We start from the raw sequence: 21,159 nt of genomic DNA, 5'->3' as shown, positions 1-21,159 counted from the left end.
TCTTTGGAAGAAATGATGCTAAAGCTGAAACTCCAGTACTTTGGCCACCTCATGCGAAGAGTTGACTCATTGGAAAAAACTCTGATGCTGGGAGGGATTGGGGGCAGGAGGAGAAGGGGACGATAGAGGATGAGATGGCTGGATGGCATCACTGACTCGATGGACATGAGTCTGAGTGAACTCCGGGAGTTAGTAATGGACAGGGAGGCCTGGCGTGCTGCGGTTCATGGGGTCGCAAAGAGTTGGACACGACTAAGCGACTGATCTAATCTGATCTGATCCTTCACTATCTCCTGGAGTTTGCTTAAACTCATGTCCATTGAATCAGTGATACCATACAAGTATCTCATCTTCTGTTGTCCCCTTCTTCTCATGCCTTCAATCTTTCCCAGCATCAGGGTCTTTTCTAATGAGTCAGCTCTTTAGAGCTCTTTGCCCATCAGGTGGGCAAAGTATGGGAGTTTCAGATTCAGCCCTTCCAATGAACATTAAGGGTTGATTTCCTTTAAGATTGACTGGTTTGATCACCTTACAGTAAAAGGGACTCACAAGAGTCTTCTTCAGTACCATAGTTCAAAAGCATCAATTCTATGGTGCTCAGCATTCTTTATGGTCCAACTCTTACATCTGTACATGACTACTGGGAAAACCTCAGCTTTAACTATATAGAACTTTGTTGGCCAAGTGATGTCTTCGTTTTTTAATATGCTGTCTAGATTTGCCATAGCTTTTCTTCCAAGGAGCAAGCATCGTTTAATTTCATGGCTGTAGTCACTGTCCATAGTGATGTTGGAGCTAAAGAAAATAAAGTCTGTCACTGTTTCCATTTTGTCCCCATCTACTTTGGCCACCTCATGCAAAGAGTTGACTCATTGGAAAAGACTCTGATGCTGGGAGGGATTGGGGGCAGGAGGAGGAGGGGATGACAGAGGATGAGATGGCTGGATGGCATCACCGACTCGATGGACGTGAGTTTGAGTGAACTCTGGGAGATGGTGATGGACAGGGAAGCCTGGCCTGCTGCAATTTATGGGGTCTCAAAGAGTCGGACACGACTGAGTGACTGAACTGAACTGAACTGATTGGTCATGAAATGATAGGACAGGATGCTATGATCTTAGTTTTCTGAATGTTGAGTTTTAAGCCAATTTTTCACTCTCCTCTTTCACTTTCATCAAGAGGTTCTTTAGTTACTTTCCACTTTCTGCCTTAAAATGGTATCATCTACGTATATGAGGTTATTTATATTTTCTCCAGCAATCTTGATTCCAGCTTCAGCATCATCCAGCCTGGCATTTACCATAATGTAATCTTGTATATAAGTTAAATAAGCAGGGTGACAATACAGCCTTGACGTACTCCTTTCACAATTTGGAACTAGCCTGTTGTTCCATGTCTGGTTCTAGCTGTTGCTTTTTGACTCGAATACAGGTTTCTCAGGAGGAAGGTGAGGTGGTCTGGTATTCCTATCTCTTTAAGAATCTTCCACAGTTTGTTGTGATTCACACAGTCAAAGGCTTTAGCATAATCATTGAAGCAGAAGTAGATATTTTTCTGGAATTCCCTTGTTTCTTCTATGATCCAATGGATGTTGGCAATTTAATCTCTGGTTCCTCTGCCTTTTATAAATCCAGCTAGAATATCTGGAAGTTCTCAGTTCACATACTGTTGAAGCCTACCTGGAAGGATTTTGAGCATTACCTTGCTAGCATGTGAAATGAGTATAATTGTACAGTAGTTTGAGCATTCTTTGGCATAGCCCTTCTTTGCAATTGCAATGGAAACTGACCTTTCTAGCCCTGTGGCCACTGCTAAATTTTTCAAATTTGCTGGTGTATTGAGTACAGCACTTTAACAGCATCATCTTTTAGGATTTGAAATAGCTCAGCTGGAATTCCATCACCTCCACTAGCTTAGTTGGTAGTGATGTTGCTAAGGCGCACTTGATTTCACACTCCAGGACGTCTGACTCTAGGTGAGTGTTCACAGCATTGTGGTCATCCAGCTAGAGTTTTTGTAGAGTCCTTCCATGTGTTCTTGTCACTTCTTCTCAATATCTTCTGCTTCATGTCCATACCGTTTCCATCCTTTATTGTGCCCATCTTTGCAGGAAATGTTCCCTTGGTATCTCCAATTTTCTTACAGAGATCTTTAGTCTTTCCCATTCTATTGTTTCCCTCTAATTATTTGCACTGTTCACTTAGGAAGGCTTTCTTATCTCTCCTATTCTCTGGAACTGTTGGGTTGAGCATAACTATCCTTTTCTCCTTTGCCTTTTGCTTCTTTTGTCAGCAATTTGTAAGGCCTCCTTAGATAATCACTTTGTCACTTGCACTACTTTTTCTTGGGAATGCTTTTAGTCACCACCTTCTGTACAATGGTAGGAACCTCTGTCCATAGTTCCTCAGACACTCTGTCTACGAGATCTAGTCCCTTGAATCTATTTGTCACCTCCACTGTATAATCCTAATGGATTTGATTTAGGTTACACCCGAATGTCCTAGTGATTTTCCCTGCTTTGTTCAATTTAAGGCTGAATTTGCAATAAGGAGTTCATGATCTGAGCCACAGTGAGCTCCCAGTCTTTGTTTTTGCTGATTGTAGAGAGCGTCTCCATCTTTGGCTACAAAGAATATAATCAATCTGATAAGAAATAGAGGAAAACAACAAAATGGGAAAGACTAAAGATCTCTTCAAGAAAATTAGAGATACCAAGGGAACATTTCATGCAAAGATGGGCTCGATCCTTAGGACAGAAATGGTAGGGACCTAACAGAAGTAGAAAATATTAAGAAGAGGTGGCAAGAATACACAGAAGAACTATTCAAAAAAGATCTTCATGACCCAGATAATCACGATGGTGTGATCACTCACATTCATCTAGAGCCAGACATCCTGGAATGTGAAGTCCAGTGGGCCTTAGAAAGCATCACTACGAACAAAGCTAGTGGAGGTGATGGAATTCCAGTGGAGCTATTTCAAATCCTGAAAGATGTTGCTGTAAAATTGCTGCACTCAATATGCCAGCAAATTTGGAAAACTCAACAGTGGCCACAGGACTGGAAAAGGTCAGTTTTCATTCCAATCCCAAAGAAAGGCAATGCCAAAGAATGCTCAAACTAACACACAATTCTACTCATCTCACACGCTAGTAAAGTAATGCTCAAAATTCTCCAAGCCAGGCTTCAGCAATACATGAACCGTGAACTTCCTTATGTTCAAGCTGGTTTTAGAAAAGGCAGAGGAACCAGAGATCAAATTGCCAACATCCGCTGGATCATCAAAAAAGTAAGAGAGTTCCAGAAAAAAAATCTATTTCTGCTTTATTGACTTTGCCAAAGCCTTTGACTGTGTGGATCACAATAAATTGGGTAAATTTTTTCAAGAGATGGGAATACCAGACCACCTGATCTGCCTCTTGAGAAACCTATATGCAGGTCAGGAAGCAAGAGTTAGAACTGGACATGGAACAACAGACTGGTTCCAAATAGGAAAAGGAGTACGTCAAGGCTGTATATTGTCACCCTGCTTATTTAACTTATATGCAGAGTACATCATGAGAAACACTGGGCTGGAAGAAGTACAAGCTGGAATCAAGATTGCCGGGAGAAATATCAATAACCTCAGATATGCAGATGACACCACCCTTATGGCAGAAAATGAAGAGGAACTAAAAAGCCTCTTGATGAAAGTGAAAGTGGAGAGTGAAAAAGTTGGCTTAAAGCTTAACATTCAGAAAACGAAGATCATGGCATCCGGTCCCATCACTTCATGGGAAATAGATGGGGAAACAGTGGAAACAGTGTCAGACTTTATTTTTTTGGGCTCCAAAATCACTGCAGATGGTGACTGCAGCCATGAAATTAAAAGACGCTTACTCCTTGGAAGAAAAGTTATGACCAAACTGAATAGCATATTGAAAAGCAAGACATTACTTTGCCAACAAAGGTCCATCTAGTCAAGGCTGTGGTTTTTCCAGTGGTCATGTATGGATGTGAGAGTTGGACTGTGAAGAAAGCTGAATGCTGAAGAATCGATGCTTTTGAACTGTAGTGTTGAAGACTCTTGAGAGTCCCTTGGACTGCAAGGAGATCCAACCAGTCCATCCTAAAGGAGATCAGTCCTGGGTGTTCATTGGAAGAACTGATGCTGAAGCTGAAACTCCAGTACTTTGGTCACCTCATGCAAAGTGTTGACTCTTTGGAAAAGACCCTGATGCTGGGAAGGACTAGGGGCAGGAGGAGAAGGGGACGACAGAGGATGAGATGGTTGGATGTCATCACCACGTTGATGCACATGAGCTTGGGTCAACTCTGGGAGTTGGTGATGGACAGGGAGGCCTGGCATGCTGTGATTCATGGGGTCACAAATAATCGGACACTACTGAGCAACTGAACTGAAGGGATACTGTTATTGACCCTCTGGTGACAACCACGTATAGAGTCATCACTTGTTTTGTTGGAAGAGGGCATTTGCTATTACCAGTGCATTAGCTTGGCAAAAGTGTTAGCCTGTGCCCTGCTTCATTTTATACTCCAATGCCAAACTTGGTTGTTACTTCAGATATCTCTTGACTTCCTACTTTTGCATTCCAGTCCCCTATGTTGAAAAGCACATCTTTTTTTGCTGTTAGTTCCAGAAGGTCTCTAGGTCTTTGTAGAACCATTAACTTCAGTTCTTTCAGCATTAGTGATTGTGGCATGGACTTGAATTACTGTGATGTTGAATGATTTGCCTTGGAATTGAACAGAGATCATTTCGTCATTTTTGAGATTGCACCCAGGTACTGCATTTCGGACTCTTTTGTTGACTATGAGGACTAATCCATTCTTTCTAAGGGTTTCTTGCCCACAGTGGTTGATATAATGGTCATCTGTATTAAACTCACCCATTCCCATCCATTTCTGTTGAATGATTCCTAAAATGTTGATGTCACTCTTGCCACCTTATTCCTAAACATAAATGTTAACCTAACAATACCATTTAATTTCTCCTTTTGTTGGTTAAACTTGCTGGGTATATCAAGAGTATGTCTTTGCTTCCTCTCCCCTGTTGGCACCCCAGCCCTAGAAAGGAGTTCTGGGGACTGGAAGTTCTGCTTATCTCCAGGGAGATCCTCTGAGTCCCCTTGCCTACGGCCATCTGCCCTGAAGTTTTTTTTCCACAGGACATTCATTGCTAAATAGGGGGACTTTCCATTATATTAGAAAGGGATATAAATAAGTCATGCCACTTCAGTTGAACATAGCAGCCTGAAGGGCACCATGCAGCACAAAATTGCTCTATGAAGACTGTCAGCAGGCCATAATTGATCAGATGATGCCTGTGCTTTGAAAGAGAAGGGAAGGGGGAAGGATTCCCTTCAGATCACTGAATCGTGACCATGTGCCTTGGTTGAGTTTTAGGGTTTTCAAACTCTCCATTCCATCCCACATGCAAACTTCCTTCCCACTAACCAACAACTCCACTTCATTCATGCTGGTTGTTTCATGCTTCTCTAAAAAGTCTATGCTTCTTTCTACACCAGGGGTTTTTGCCCATTTTATTCCCCTTGTCTGGAATATCTTTCCCGTTTTACACTCAAGATGCTTGAACCCCACAAATATACATAGGGGATAAGCCCATGGTGTCTTAAAAGTAGAGTAGACAAGATCAGGCACATTCAGGGTGGTATAGGTTCAAAAGAGAGGGGCTATATGTATACCTATGGCTGATTCATGTTGAGGTTTGACAGAAAACAACAAAAGTCTCTATTGCAATTATCCTTTAATGAAAAAATAAATTTTAAAAAGAGTAGAAAATGGTGTTTTCTAGGGGAAAAGAGATTCATGTGTGATAATTTTTATATTGTTCATTTCTTTTTTCACATTTTGTAAAAGTGGTAAGACTTGTCTCTAACAGTAAAGTAAGTCTTAAGGGGAGAAACTGTCTTACATTCCTCTTTCCTCCTTCATAACACAGAAATGATTATACAATCAAGGATCAATAACTAGTAGTGGGATGGTTCATGCTTCATCTACTGTTTGTCATACTATGTCACACCATGCCGTAATAACCCAGTCTCTCTCAATTTCTTTCTCACACTAACCTATAAAACAGTTGTTAGTATTATCTCACAGCATTCCCTTTCAGAGTGTGGTGATACTGCATTTTAAGTCTGATTGAAGACATAAAGCCAATCTCACAATGATAGTTTAACTAATGATTTAGGGATGAAGTATAAACAATGGTTACTTTAATTTAAAATTATATACATGGAACAAACCACACATTTACTGAGTGTCTCAGCTTGTAACTAAAAAGAAATTACAGTATGAAACCATGGTATTCTATGGTAATTATTTTAGTGAACCTTTTTATGTCTAATTGCATTATTCATGTACTAAGTAGTAAATTCATTTAAAATATTCATTGTCAATACAGTTATCATACTGGTCTATGAGATACAATATGTGAGTAGGGTTAGGGGGAGAGTGACCCTAGTCTATATATTTGAAAGTGAAAGTGAAGTCGCTCAGTCGTGTCCGACTCTTTGCGACCCTGTGGACTGTAGCCTACCAGGCTTCTATGTCCATGGGATTCTCCAGGCAAGAATACTGGAGTGGGTTATCATTTCCTTCTCCAAGTCTATATATTTAGAGTTTAGTAAGTAAATATCTTTTTCTGTCTCTCTAGACTGATGAGTAATGGAAAGATTTGTGACAAAGTCAGAAACTATAAACATACCTTCCAATAAGGCAACTGTTTGTTATTTACAAAGTTTAAGAAAAAAGAAGGTGTGTGTATACATATATTTTCCTTTATTAAGTTTTAAAAACACTGTTTTGGACCTTAAAATACAACCGAAAATATTTCAAGCTGAAGGAGAAATTTTTATCAGGATAACTGTTATTTTCCATTATTACCTTTATAATCTAAGAGATGGAGAAGGAAATGGCAACCCACTCCAGTATTCTTCCTGGAGAATCCCATGGACAGAGGAGCCTGGTGGGTTACAGTCTATGGGGTCTCAAAGAGTCAGACATGACTGAGCAATTAACACAACAACACAATCTAAGAGAAGGCTCTATGAGTAATTATTTTCTTTAAACCACCTGGTCTTGCCTAACATCAATGAAACCACTAACTATAGAAATGTCAATAGTATTTCATAAGACAGGAAAACTTTTGCAACATGGTGTTCATTAACTCATTTCTTAGTACAATCTTTTTATTTGTTTGAACACTTTTACTTCCATAATTTTCTTTTCAGTCTAATGTATTCTTCTTTTAATCTCTGGTCAGATGTAGGACGATCTGGAGTGAAGAAAGAAGGACACAGGGATCTTGAGGCAGATGGTGTGCCTGTGAACTTATTTATAATGCACTGTCAGGGAGTTCAGGGGAATGCTGTCAAGAAGATGGCAGGGTAGGAGATACCAACCTCCATCTTCCCACAAAGACAACAATTAGACAATTTAATGCAAGAATGAAAATAGCTCTGGGAAACCTCAGGAGTCTTTAAGAAGCTTTAGCACATAGCAGAGCAAAATAACCTGAGAATAACCACACTCAAATAACATATTTTGCCTGTACAGTATCATTCCGTCCACCAGACCAGCACTGTTCAGAGCCAACAGATAACTTCCTGGCTGGAGAGAGTTTTTTTGTAGGAAAATAGAGAACAGAGTGAGTGACCAGCTTCCCTAGCCTTTCACAGCACTGCCCAAAGGACCTGACCCCAACTCCTGTCACTGGCCTGCCCCTTCACTCATTTAAGCAGCTAGCCCATGTGTAGCCATGAACTCACACACCACTGGCTCGAACTCCCAGTATCTTTCTCCAGTGTCATGTACCCACCCATGGCTGGCCCTGCAGCCGTATGAGTACATGCTGACAACCAAGGGCCCCACTGCTGCTCCTGTATTGGAAGCCAGTCCTGACTCCTAACCCAGATCTGTACCACTATCTATGCTTTTAAGTAGCCCCTATCATTTAAACATGCATACTATGACTTAGATTTTCTGTCACTGACCCCTACTATGGTGCACAAGACTGCAACTAGTCTTTATAACCACATGAGTCCTGTAGCTGCTTATCACACAGAGTTGCCCCTGGCCACTGCTCAGGGCCCTTGCCAGTGTGGGTGTACCTGTAGATAGTCCCTGCCATCATGCAGATACCTGCAGCCAGCTCTGCATTTGAGCATATATACACCACAGATTTTAGCTCTCGCGACCACCCTGGTCTTTTCTTGCTGAGATACCAATAGTCCTTGCAGCTACTAAGGAACCCCCCCACCCATCCCCAAACTCACACACACATGCACACACAGCTCTTGATGTCAAGGATCACACAGTTGCCCATGTCACAGACCTTAGTTGCCTGAGCCAATGAGATGCTTCACCATCCCAAATCTTGACATATTTGTGAACTTTTCAGTTTTCTCCATGTCATTGAATTCTAGTTTCATATCTTTGTGGCTGAAAAAGTTGCTAAATAGGATTTCAGTCTTCTCTAATTCATTAAGATTTGTTTTGTGGCCTAACATATGATCTGTCCTGGAAAATGTGCACTTGAAAAGAAAGTATATTCTACTGCTGTTGGATAGAATGTTCTATAGATGTGTATTAGGTACATCTTGTCCAATGCATAGTTTCAGTCCAATGTTTCCTTATGGAGTTTTGATCTGAACAATATATTCATTGTTAAAAGTAGGATAGAGACCCCCCCCCCTACACCTTGTCTTTAAATCTGACAATTTAATTTTAATGTGTTTCCATGTAGGTCTGTTTGGATTCATCTCATTTGGAACTGCCTAGGATTTGTAGATCTGGATGTCTGTTTCCTTCCCGGGAGAGGGAACTTTTCTCTTTCTTTTTTCTTTTTTGTATTTTTTTTTTTAACTTTTCTTTTTTTGAAAGTGATCTAGTTCTATTTCTATTCTTTTTTTGTTTGTTTGTTTAGTTGAAGTGTAGTTGATTTATAATATTGTGTTACTTTTAGGTATAGCCATTATTTCTTTGAATCAGCCTTTCTCACTTTATTCTTCTCTAGGACCTATATAATGCAAATACTGATGTGTTTGGTGGTATCCCATATGTCCTTAAACTATTTTAACTCTTTTTCATTTTTTTTTTCCTTTTTGGTCCTCTAATTGGATGAATTCCACTGTTCTGTCTCCATGTTCATTGATTCTTTGTTCCTCTTGATCTAGTGTTCTGCTGAACCCTCTACTAAGTTTTTCTGTTCAGCTATTGTATTCAGTTCTGTGATTACTATTTGGATTTCCTTATATTTTCTCTCTCTCTTTATTGAAATTCTCACTTTGTTAATGTACTGTTCTGACCTTGGTGAGGAAATTTATGATATTACTTTGAAAGCTTCTCAAGTAAATCACTTATCTTCATTTCCTTAACGTCTGTAAATAAAGTTTTATCTTGTTCTATTTTGGAACTTCTTTTTTTTTTTTTTGTTTCTTCATTTTCTTTGACTCTGTTGGTTTCTGTGCATTAGATAAAACAGCCACTCTTATTCTTAAGGAATGGTCTCATGTTGGACATAAAACTTATTATCTAGCCTAGCTTTACCTTTTGGTTGTATCACAAACCTTTGTGATTGTCCAAGCCTCTTTCTTTCTTTTTTTTTTTTTAAGTGACTTTCAGTAGTTGAGGATATGCCAATACTTATTAGTGTCCCAGAGGGGAATATCTCAGTCAGTACCTAGATGCAGGCTAATTAGAAGTCAGACTCTCAGACAGAAGATTTTGCATTATGCAAATAAATCTCTTCCAGGGAAAAACTAAGTGATGGACATTTCAGTCTTCTTCTGTGCTGAGCACTGTTAAAAAGTGTTTCTCTGTTTGTTTCAGTCCTGTGAGACCTATAAATGTAAGTCCAGCTGGTAACAGCCAAATGACTGAGGGATGTGTCCCCTGAGTGGCAGTTGCAAAAGCCATGGTACCAGATGTGTGTCTGTAAGCTGCTTCTAGAGAGGTCTCAGCGGTTTGTGAGGGCTACAAGGAGAATGCTGAGATGGAATCTATTGTTGTTGTTGTTCAGTTACTCGGTCATGTCAAATTCTGTGTGACTCCATGGATTGCAGGATTCCAGGCTTCCCTGTCCTTCACCATCTCCAGTCTTTGCTCAAACTCATGTCCATTGAGTCAGTGATGCCATCCAATTATCTCATCCTCTGTGGTCCTCTTCTCTCCTGTCCTCAATCTTTCCCAGTATCAGTGTCTTTTCCAATGAGTCAGTTATTTGCATAAGGTGGCCAAAGTATTGGAGCTTCAGCTTCAGCATTAGTCCTTCCAGTGAATATTCAGGATTAATTTCCTTTGGGATTGACAGGTTTGATATCTTTGCATTCCAAGGGACTCTCAAGTCTTCTCCAACACCACAGTCAAAGGCAACAATTCTTCAGTGCTCAGCCTTTTATATTGTCCAGCACTCACATCCATACGTGACTAATGGAAAAGCCATAGCTTTGACTATACAGACCTTTGTTGGCAAAGTAATGACTCTGTTTTTTAATATGCTATCTACGTTTGTCATTGCTTTTCTTCCAAGGAGCAAGTATCTTTTAATTTCATGACTGTAGTCACAGCCCACAGTGATTTTGGATCCCAAGAAAATAAAGCCTGTTACTGACTCCATTGTTTCCCCAACTAGTTGCCATGAAGTGATGGTATCAGATGCCATGACCTTGGTTTTCTGAATGTTGAATTTTAAGCCAACTTTTTCACACTCCTCTTTTACCTTCTTCAAGAGACTCTTTAATTTCCTTTTCACTTTCTACCATAAAGGTGGCATCATCTGCATATCTGTGGTTATTGATATTTGTCCAGCAATCTTGATTCCAGTTTGAGCATCATCCAGTCCAACATTTTGCATGATGTACTCTGCATATAAGTTAAATAGTCAGGGTCACAATATAGAGCCCTTAAAATAATCCTTTCCCAATTTTGAATCTGCCCATTTTTCATGTCTGGTTCTAACTGTTGCTTCTTTACCTGCATATGGATTTCTCAGGAGGCAGGTATGGTAATGGTATTTCCATCTCTAAGAGTTTTCCACAGTTTGCTGTGATCTATACAGTCAAAGGCTTGAACATAGTCAATGAAGCAGAAGTAAATGTTTTTTCTGGAATTCTCTTGCTTTTTGTATGATCCAATGAATGTAGGCAATTTGATCTCTGGTTCCTCTGCCTTTTCTAAATCCAGCTTGCATATCTGGAAGTTCTAGATTCATGTACTGTTGAAGCCTAGCTAGAAGGATGTTGAGCATTACCTTGCTAGAGTGTGAAATGATTGCAATGGTGTAGTAGTTTGAACCTTCTCTGGCAATACCCTTCTTTGGGATTGTAATGGAAACTTACTTTTTCTAGTCCTGTAGCCACTGCTGAGGTTTCCAAATTTGCTGGCATATTGAGTGCAGCACTTTCACAGCATCATCTTTTAGGATTTGAAATAGCTCAGTTGGTATTTTGTTACTTCCCCTAGCTTTGTTCATAGTGATGCTTCCTAAGGCACACTTGACTTCACACTCTAGGATGTCTGATTCTAGGTGAGTAAGCACATCATTGTGGTTATCCAGGTTATTAAGATCTTTTTGTATAGTTCTTCTGTGTATTCTTGCCAACTTTTCTTAATATCTTCCTCTTCTGTTAGGTCCAAACTCTTTCTGTCCTATATTGTGTCTATTATTGCAGGAAATGTTCCCTTGATATCTCTAATTTTCTTGAAGAGATCTCTAGTCTTTCCCAATCTATTGGTTTTTTATTTTATTTTATTTACCTCCACTTTTCACTTAAAAAGGTTTTCTTATCTCTCCTTGCTATTCTCTGGAATCCTGCATTCAGATGGGTATATCTTTCAATTGGCTTCCCTGTTCTCCACTGATGATTGAGTTGTGTCCCTAGGGCTAAATAAGAGATGTGACCTGCAGGCAGCAACATTTAAAGTATTCAATAAGACCTCTTCAGGTAAAGGCTGGATGGTGGGCATTTTTCCTCTGTACTGAGCCTGAGGTGGGGAACTGCAGTGAGTCCTCTTGAGTCCATTAGGGACTGTTTCTTTGTTGGCTGTAGTGTTGTATACCATGTGGACAGAGGCTTTTTGTCCTTCAGGGCTTGATATTTTATCCCTTGGTTGGAAGTCTTAAAAGTTGAGCCTTTAGATGTTGGGTCTTAACATTTCCTCTTCAAGGAGAAATTGAGACTTCTGAGTTCATTTCCTATTGTATATCACTGTGATGGGGTGGAGTTTAGCAAGAGCATGTCTCAGGCCTTATTCATTTCCATGTGTTTTTTTTATTATTGTTCCACCAGCATGCCAGGGTCATTTCATCTGATTTCTGGATTTTATTTTTCAATAGGGAATGGTTTCATGTATAGCTGTAGACTCAATGTATCTGTGGGAGGAGGGGAGTTCAGGAACCTCCTATGTTACTATCTTAACTGCAACTTAGTAAGGCTTATACTCACTGTTTTCAGTATAGGATTAATTCCTCCACTATCTGAGAAGGCCTGACAAATAGCTAAGGAAAGAAGAGAAGTGAAAGGTGAAGGAGAAAAGGAAATATATATCTATCTGAATGCAGAATTCCAAAGAATAGCTAGGAGCAATAAGAAAGACTTCCTAAGTGACCAGTTGCAAAGAAATAGAGGAAAACAATAGAATGGGAAAGACTAGAGATTTCTTTAAGAAAATTAGAGATACCAAGGGAACTTTTCACACAAAGATGGGCATAATAAAGGATAGGAATGGTATGGACCTAACAGAAACAGAAGACATAAAGAAGAGGTGGCAAGAATACACAGAAGAACTATGAAAAAAAGATCTTAAATACCCAGATAACCATGGTGGTGTGATCATTCACCTAGAGCCGGACATCTTGTGTGGAATCAAGTTGACCTTAGGAAGCATTACTATGAACAAAGCTAGTGGAAGTGATGGAATTCCAGTTGAGCTATTTCAAATCCTAAAAGATGATGCTGTGAAAGTGCTGCACTCAATATGCCAGCAAATTTGGAAACCTCAGCAGTGGCTACAGGACTAGAAAAGGTCAGTTTTCATTCCAGTTCCAAAGAAGAGTAATGTCAAAGAAGGTTCAAACTATGGCACAATTGGACTCATATCACATGATACCAAAGTAATGCTCAAAATTCCCCAAGCTAAGTCTCAACCATATGTGTACCAAGAACTTCCAGATATGCAAGCTGGACTTAGAAAAGGCAGAGGAACCAGATATCAAATTGCCAACATTCACTGGATCATACAAAAAGCAAGAGAATTCCAGAAAAAAATCTACTTCTGCTTCATTGACTATGCTAAAGCCTTTGACTGTGTAGATCACAACAAACTGTGGAAAATTCTTAAAGAGATAAAAATATCAGACCACCTGACCTGCCTCTTGAGAAATCTGTATGCAGGTCAGGAAGCAATGGTTAGAATTGGACATGGAACCATGGACTGGTGCAAAATTGGTAAAGGGGGATGTCAAGGCTGTATGTTGTCACCTTGTTTATTTAATTTATATCCAAAGTACTTCATGTGAAATGCCAGATTGGATGAAGCACAAGATGGAATCAAGATTGCCAGGAGAAATATCAACAACCTCAGATATGATGATAACATGACACTTATGGCAGAAAATGAAGAGGAACTTAAAAGCCTTTTGATGAAAGTGAAAGAAAAGAGTGAAAAAAAAAAAACTGACTTAAAACTCAACATTCAAAAAACCAAGATCATGGCATCCGGTCCCATCACTTCATGGCAAATAGATGGGGAAAAATTGGAACCGGTGACAGACTTTATTTTCTTGGTCCCCAAAATTACTGCAGATGATGACTGCAGCCATGAAATTAAGACACTTGATCCTTGGAAAAAACAGCTAAGACAAACCTAGACAGCATATTAAAAAGCAGAGACATTACTTTGCCAACAAAAGTCCACATACTCAAAGCTATGGTTTTTCCAGTAGTCATGTATGAATTAGAGAGTTGCAGCATAAAGAAAGCTCAGCCTCAAAGTATTGGTGCTTTTGAGCTGTGGTGTTGGAGAACTCTTGAGAGTCCCTTGGACAGCAAGGAGATCAAACCAGTCAATCCTAAAGGACATCAGTTCTGAATATTCATTGGAAGCCCTGATGCTGAAGCTGAAGCTGAAGCTCCAATACTTTTGGCCACCTGATGTGAAGAACTGACTCATTGGAAAAGACCCTGATGCTGGGAAAGATTGAAGGCATAAGGAGAAGGGGATGACAGAGGATGAGATGGTTGGATGGTATCACCAACTCGATGGACATGAGTTTGAGCAAGCTGCATGTGTTGGTGATGGACTGGGAAGCCTGGCATGCTTCAGTCCATACCGTTGCGAAGAGTGGATACATTGACCAACTGAACTGAACTGAACTGATCTGCCTCTAGGCCTGGCAAGATACTTAAATGAGATAACAAAATGTGTATAAAGAACTTTGAAAAGAAAGAAGCCTTATTTAAATGCAAAGGAAAGTTACCTTGTCATGCCTCAATAAAAATGAATTCCAGAATCCACAAAAAGGGTATGCAGTATGGTTTGTCTCTTTTCACTGCATGGCACAGCATATACAAATCTCCCTCATGTGATTGAAGATGCAAATAAAGCCTATTTACTTGAAGCATTCCATTGCGGGCCAGGTGCCTTGGAAGTCCCAGGATTTGTTACCAGCTTCTTTTTGAAACATAGCAAGGTGGCTGGTTTATATTCTAGTTGTTCTAGCTGCCAAATGACTCAAAAGACCCAAAACAAAACAGCTTCTCCAGCAGCACAAGAAGAAGCTGCCTTTCTCCTGCCTTCCAATTCTTTTATTTTAATCTTTTGTAATGCGTGGTTTCCAGATTCCAAAAATGTAAACAAAACATGTCTGTTCTGTAGTTTCTATTTCCAATGCAAATTGGAAAAAAGAAACCATAATGCCTCTTAATCTTCTTTAAACATTCCTTTTACAAATAATTTATTTCCAAATACTGGTTTTCCATACATGGTTTAGAAGGGGTGGAGTGGGCTAGAAACAGGATTCATATCAACATGTTGCATATAATGCTTTTTCTCCTGAATAGCTAACAGCATAGTCAAAGTAGGCAGTTGCCTAGGATTTTTGTGATCATATGCTGAGGATAAAATGCTGCAAAATACTTGAGGCATTTGGGGAGCAGTGGTTGTTACACTGGGAGAAAAATATCTCAAAGAAATAAAGGGATCTCAAAGGTGTTTTCTTTTCCTGTTCCTAAGAGATACATTTCCTCAAGCTGTACTTTCATTATGATATAAATTGTGCAAACAACTGGGAAATATAACTTTTAAATATTAAATGAAATTTGACCCTTGTTAAATGTGTGGATTTGAATATTTAACATCACATTCTCCTTGTAAGTTGCTTCTTTTATATGTTCTTTATGGTCTCAAATTAGTGTGTTCATTTCCCCTGTGTAGTTTCACAAGACAACATTTTCATTCATTAACAAAAATCTCATAGTACATTAATAATATCAACACAGTCAAATTTCCCTATGTGCCAGCTCAGGGTTAAAAGAGATGTAGGGACATTTGTTAAGCCAAGGTAAATATTAAATATCACTTGCGGGGCTGGGGAGTAACAATGGCATTTGCCCCCAGCCCTAAGTTCCTTAGAGATGTATAAAAATGCATATGACTTGTTCAGTCTATTAAGCAGATGCTAGTTCAGCTGTAGTGCATATGTTGGTTTTCAGACCCAGTTTTGGAGTGCAGTGGTAGAAACATATTCATGTGTGAAAATTCCAGGTGTGAGTTTAGAGAATGCCATTTAAATTTTTGTATTTTTATAATTTAATTTAAACATTGATCTCAGAGACGTATAAATGGTATTAGTTTTGATAAAGTTTGGAAAACTGATTATGAATATAGCAAAGCATGAAGTATGTGGAAACAGTGTCAGACTTTATTTTTTGGGGCTCCAAAATCACTGCAGATGCTGACTACAGCCCTGAAACTAAAAGACGCTTACTCCTTGGAAGGAAAGTTATGACCAACCTAGATAGCATATTAAAAAGCAGAGACATTACTTTGCCAACAAAAGTCTGTCTAGTCAAGGCTATGGTTTTTCCAGTGGTCATGTATGGATGTGAGAGTTGGACTAAGAAAGCCGAGCGCCGAAGAATTGATGCTTTTGAACTGTGGTGTTGGAGAAGACTCTTGAGAGTCCCTTGGACTGCAAGGAGATCCAACCAGTCCATTCTGAAAGAGATCAGCCCTGGGATTTCTTTGGAGAGAATGATGCTGAAGCTGAAACTCCAGTACTTTGGCCACCTCATGCGAAGAGTTGACTCATTGGAAAAGACTCTGATGCTGGGAGGGATTGGGGGCAGAAGGAGAAGGGGATGACAGAGGATGAGATGGCTGGATGGCACCACTGACTTGATGGACGTGAGTTTGAGTGAACTCCAGGAGTTGGTGATGGACAGGGAGGGCCTGGCGTGCTGTGATTCATGGGTTGCAAAGAGTTGGACACAACTGAGTGACTGAACTGATGTGGATTTTAAAGGATTTTAAAAATTATATCTTACATGAAATTAACTGATCATTAATTTTGTCTGGAATTTTCCTAGCTCCTATAACCAGCTATTGATTTGCAGTTGTTCCTCTTGATGGTTTTATCATGTGACATTCTGAACTGTTTTATAAGGAATTGTTTTAAAGTTTATGTTTAACAACTCCTTCAACTAGGGAAACTATTTCTTAATATTTTAGCCCAAAAGAAAGAAAATATTTTATCTCCTTATACTAATCTAAGACATGGAAAATATACTGAGGACTTTTTTTTTTTTTCTTTACAGAAAGACAAAAATTTTTTAGAGGTTTTTAAAAAAAGAAATATTATAAAAATAAATTTGCCCTCTTTTTTTTTTACTCTAGATAAGAGTATAAAATTGCATGAAATAATGAAAAACAAACAAAAACCCTTAATACTAAATTCTAGTATTTTTTTTCTTTCAGCTCTCAGGAGAAGTGATTTTGCAAATTGCCAACGAACCAGTTCTGCCCTTTAATGCTCTTGATATAGCTTTAGAAGTTCAAAACAGCCTTAAAGGTAATTTTTCTTTGGATTATAGTAATTTTAGCAAATGAAAATGTTCAACTAATTTTCAACAGGTATAAAGTCAACAACTATTTCACTAGGAATGGTAATGTGGCACTTTCCTTCATATAGAGGATAATGTTGAGAAGAGCTTAGAAGAATGTTGGCTGCCATGTCAATAAGAATAAGGTTGGTAAAGAATCTGCCTGCAGTGCAGGAGACCTGGGTTTGATCTCTGAGTTGGGAAGATCCCCTGGAGGAGGGCATGGCAACCAACTCCAGTATCCTTTCCTGGAAAATCTTATGGACAGAAGAGCCTGGTGTGCTACAGTTCATGGGATTGAAAGAGTTGGACACGACTTAGCAATTAAACCACCACATGCCTAATAGTCAGTCAGTTCAAACAATATTGGCTGAAAGTTTGTGCTTTGAGATTGGTTTCTGTGAGGTATGAGCTGGGACCACTTGACTCAAGTGTTGGCTCATTCTAGATTAAGGCTGACAAGGAGGAAACCAAGAAATTATTTCCATAGTCTCTATTTCAGTTGCTTCATGTTTGTATATAATCTCTTTCTAAAATTTTTAATATCACCCTAGTAATTACCTTTATTTTCCCTTTTTCTATATATAAACCTTTCAACCAAACTTTTAGTTTATCTCTATTCCTCAAATACAAAGGACAGTGTTGTAAATAATTTAAAAGTGCACCCTCCTTATCTTTGAGCCACACATCTTACTACCATATCATTTGTAAACATGTATTTCTCAATATAAAAGCAAATATTTTCACTATAGTACTTAAACAGTAATTCTTGGAAAATGGGTCAGTCTAAAGAGCCAAACAGTTCTAGTATCTAAAGCTTTAATACTTTGAAAATTTTGACTACCTGGATTCATTCTTAATCCAGAGAGTACTACAATAAAATATTTTTTCCCCTCAGTGATTCTTATGACTTTTATTATATTAGCTGTAAAACTGTGACCTTGGGAGCAATTGTGCTGTTTAGGGCCTTTTACTCCTATACTAAATGGCCTCATATTACTCTACTCTGGGGATATTTAAGCTTGTCTCTATTTTTTTCTATTTTGTCAAGCTTCATTTTATTGTTGTCAGTATGACTACCTGTAGCAGTCTCTCTGTCTTCCACTTAAAATTTTCTATTTCTAGAATATTTTGTAGAGACTGAGTAACCAAGTATATGGTATTTTATAAAATAAGAATAGTGTAAGCATAAATAAATGGTTTAAAACTTCTGTGAATAATACATTCTTTGCAAGGATTTCTTTTAACCATCTATTTTGTTTGTTCTGTAGACTGTTTTGCTTTTACTTTAGTTCTCATTTTCAAACTTTAAAAAATTCAGTTGGTACTTCATATTATACTTAAAACTTGCAGAGAACAAATGGAGGAGACTTATTTGTATTACAAGAAGATTTGTCCATCTATAAAGAATAACTCTCATGCATAGAAATGAGCCTGAAGGAGTATACTGTGAAATAGTAACACTGTACAATAGAATTATAAATGATTTACAGGTCACTTTTCTGAGTTCAGATCTATGGTAAATGTTTAATACCTTTGTAATAAAGATATCAAGATACATTTTTAAATTTAAGCAAACCCAGAAAAACCAAAAGCAGTAGCAATACTGTCATTTTGAGTTCCAAATTCTATTATTTTTTAAACAATTGGGTGTACTTTTTAAATCTATAAGTAATACTTTAGCATTATTATTTCTATATGAGTGTTTTAATTAATGTAGTCTTACTTCTGAGGGTCAGAAAAAAGTCCTCATGAGTCATTGTTAGAATTACATCATTACTGTTTTTTTTTTTTTCCTTTGTGTGTATGTGGGCAGGTAGTTAGGAATCTCTTTGAAAATACAGGAAAGTATGTCTCTTTCTTCAGAAAATTGCACTTGTACAAAACAGTTTGCGTATATCCCTCAGACTTTACAAGATCTCCTGAACCCATTTATTCATTCATTTAACAAATATTTATTGACTATCCATGGTATTCCTGGTATCGTTATATGATCAGAAAACCAAAACATAAAACCAAGTCTGTAGGTAAATAAATAAAACAAAATTAAAATTTCTACTGCTAAGAAACATATGTACATGGTAGAACAAAATTGCCATAAGTCAAAGCAATTTTTAAATTAGCTTTATGCTCAAATAGTTCTCTAATATCAATCACTTTGGAATAAATTTGTATTAAGTGTTACAGAGCACAATTGACTGTGGTTGTATCCAGGGCACAATGTGGTTGTATCCAGGGCATAATGTGGTTGTATCCAGGGCACAATGGAGAGATTTGGTCTGGGAATATATATGTGAGAGTTGTCCCAGATGAGATTTCTAGTTGAGTGCAGATAGAGGGAAGAAAGGGCTTCCTAGGTGGGGTAGTGATGAAGAATCCACCTGCCAATGCAGGAGATGTAAGAGTTGGAGCCTGGTGTTGGGAAGATCCCCTGGGGGTGGGCACAGCACCCAACTCCAATATTCTTGCCTGAAGAATTCCATGGACAGAATTCCATGGACAGAGGAGCCTGGTGGGCTACACTCCAAGGGGTCACAGAGAATCAGACAGGACCGAGCACAGCACAGCAGCAACAAGGGACAGAAAAGGCTTATGATTTCTGGGCATGTCTACATTTAGAAATAGGAACAGAAGGGGAATCTGAGAAAGATACTGAGAAAGAGACAAAGGATAAGAGACAAACTAGGTGAATGTGATATCTTGAAGCAAAGGGAATAAAAGCTTTGAAAGAGGAAGGAGAGATCCACTCCATCAAATACTACTACAGGTTAAGAAATGTGAGGACCAAGTACTGACAGCTAGATTGAGCAATTTAGAGGTCACCTGTGATCTCAATGAAAGCAATTTTAGTAGAGTAGTATACAAAATCGTCTCGTTAGAGGGTTCAAAAGAAAATGAGAAGTGATAAATTGGGGACTGGTGCTGTTAGATGTGGAGAAGGCAATGGCAACCCACTCCAGTACTCTTGCCTGGAAAATCCCATGGGTGGAGGATGCTGGTAGGCTGCAGTCCATGGGGTCACTAAGAGTCGGACACGACTGAGTGACTTCACTTCAACTTTTCACTTTCATGCATTGGAGAAGGAAATGGCAACCCACTCCAGTGTTCTTGCCTGGAGAATCCTAAGGACAGGGTCGGCTGCCGTCTATGGGGTTGCACAGAGTCGGACACGAATGAAGCGACTTAGCAGCAGCAGCAGCTATTAGATGGAAAGCTTGGAGTTGAGGACTGTTCAGTTCAGTTCAGTTGCTCAGTGGTCTCCGACTCTTTGCGACCCCATGAACCACAGTACACCAGGCCTCCCTGTCCATCACCAACTCCTGGAGTCCACCCAAACCCATGTCCATCAAGTCGGTGATACCATCCAACTATCTCATCCTCTGTCATCCCCTTCTCCTCCTGCCCCCAATCCCTCCCAGCATCAGGATCTTTTCAAATGAGTCAGCTCTTCTCATCGTGTGGCCAGAGTATTGGAGTTTCAGCTTCAACATCAGTCCCTCCAATGAACACTCAGGACTGATCTTTAGGATGGACTGGTTGGATGTCCTTGCAGTCCAAGGGACTCTCAAGAGTCTTTTCCAACACCACAGTTCAAAAGCATCAATTTTTCGGCACTCAGCATTCTTCACAGTCCAACTCTCACATCCATACATGACCACTGGAAAAACCATAGCCTTGACTAGATGGACCTTTGTTGGCAAAGTAATGTCTCTGCTTTTTAATATGTTGTCTAGGTTGGTTATAACTTTCCTTCCAAGGAAAGGAGTAAGCATCTTTTAATTTCATGGCTGCAATCACAATCTGCACTGATTTTGGAGCCCAGAAAAATAAAGTCAGACACTGTGTCCACTCTTTCCACTCTATTTTCCATGAAGTGATGGGACTGGAAGCCATGATCTTCGTTTTCTGAATGTTGAGCTTTAAGCCAACTTTTTCACTCTCCTCTTTCACTTTCATCAAGAGGGCTTTAGTTCTTCCTCACTTTCTGCCATAAGGGTGGTATTATCTGCATATAGTTAGCATGTTTCTATTTTGAT

General features: G+C 39.1%; 1 protein-coding gene across 8 annotated transcripts in view; it reads left to right on the top strand.

The window, feature by feature from the left end:
- NAALADL2 (N-acetylated alpha-linked acidic dipeptidase like 2) overlaps nt 1-21,159 on the top strand; it is a 1,576,761-nt gene that overhangs the window by 1,457,261 nt on the left and 98,341 nt on the right. For all 8 annotated transcript variants that reach the window (XM_061415500.1, XM_061415503.1, XM_061415502.1 and 5 more), the window contains one exon: nt 16,998-17,091. In XM_061415500.1, coding sequence (XP_061271484.1) covers nt 16,998-17,091 — 94 coding nt within the window. The remainder of the gene's footprint in view (nt 1-16,997; nt 17,092-21,159) is intronic.

This window comes from Bos javanicus, chromosome 1 (genome assembly GCF_032452875.1).
Source record: "Bos javanicus breed banteng chromosome 1, ARS-OSU_banteng_1.0, whole genome shotgun sequence".
NCBI classification, from domain to species: domain Eukaryota; kingdom Metazoa; phylum Chordata; class Mammalia; order Artiodactyla; family Bovidae; genus Bos; species Bos javanicus.
This window is presented reverse-complemented; position numbering and strand designations above follow the sequence as displayed.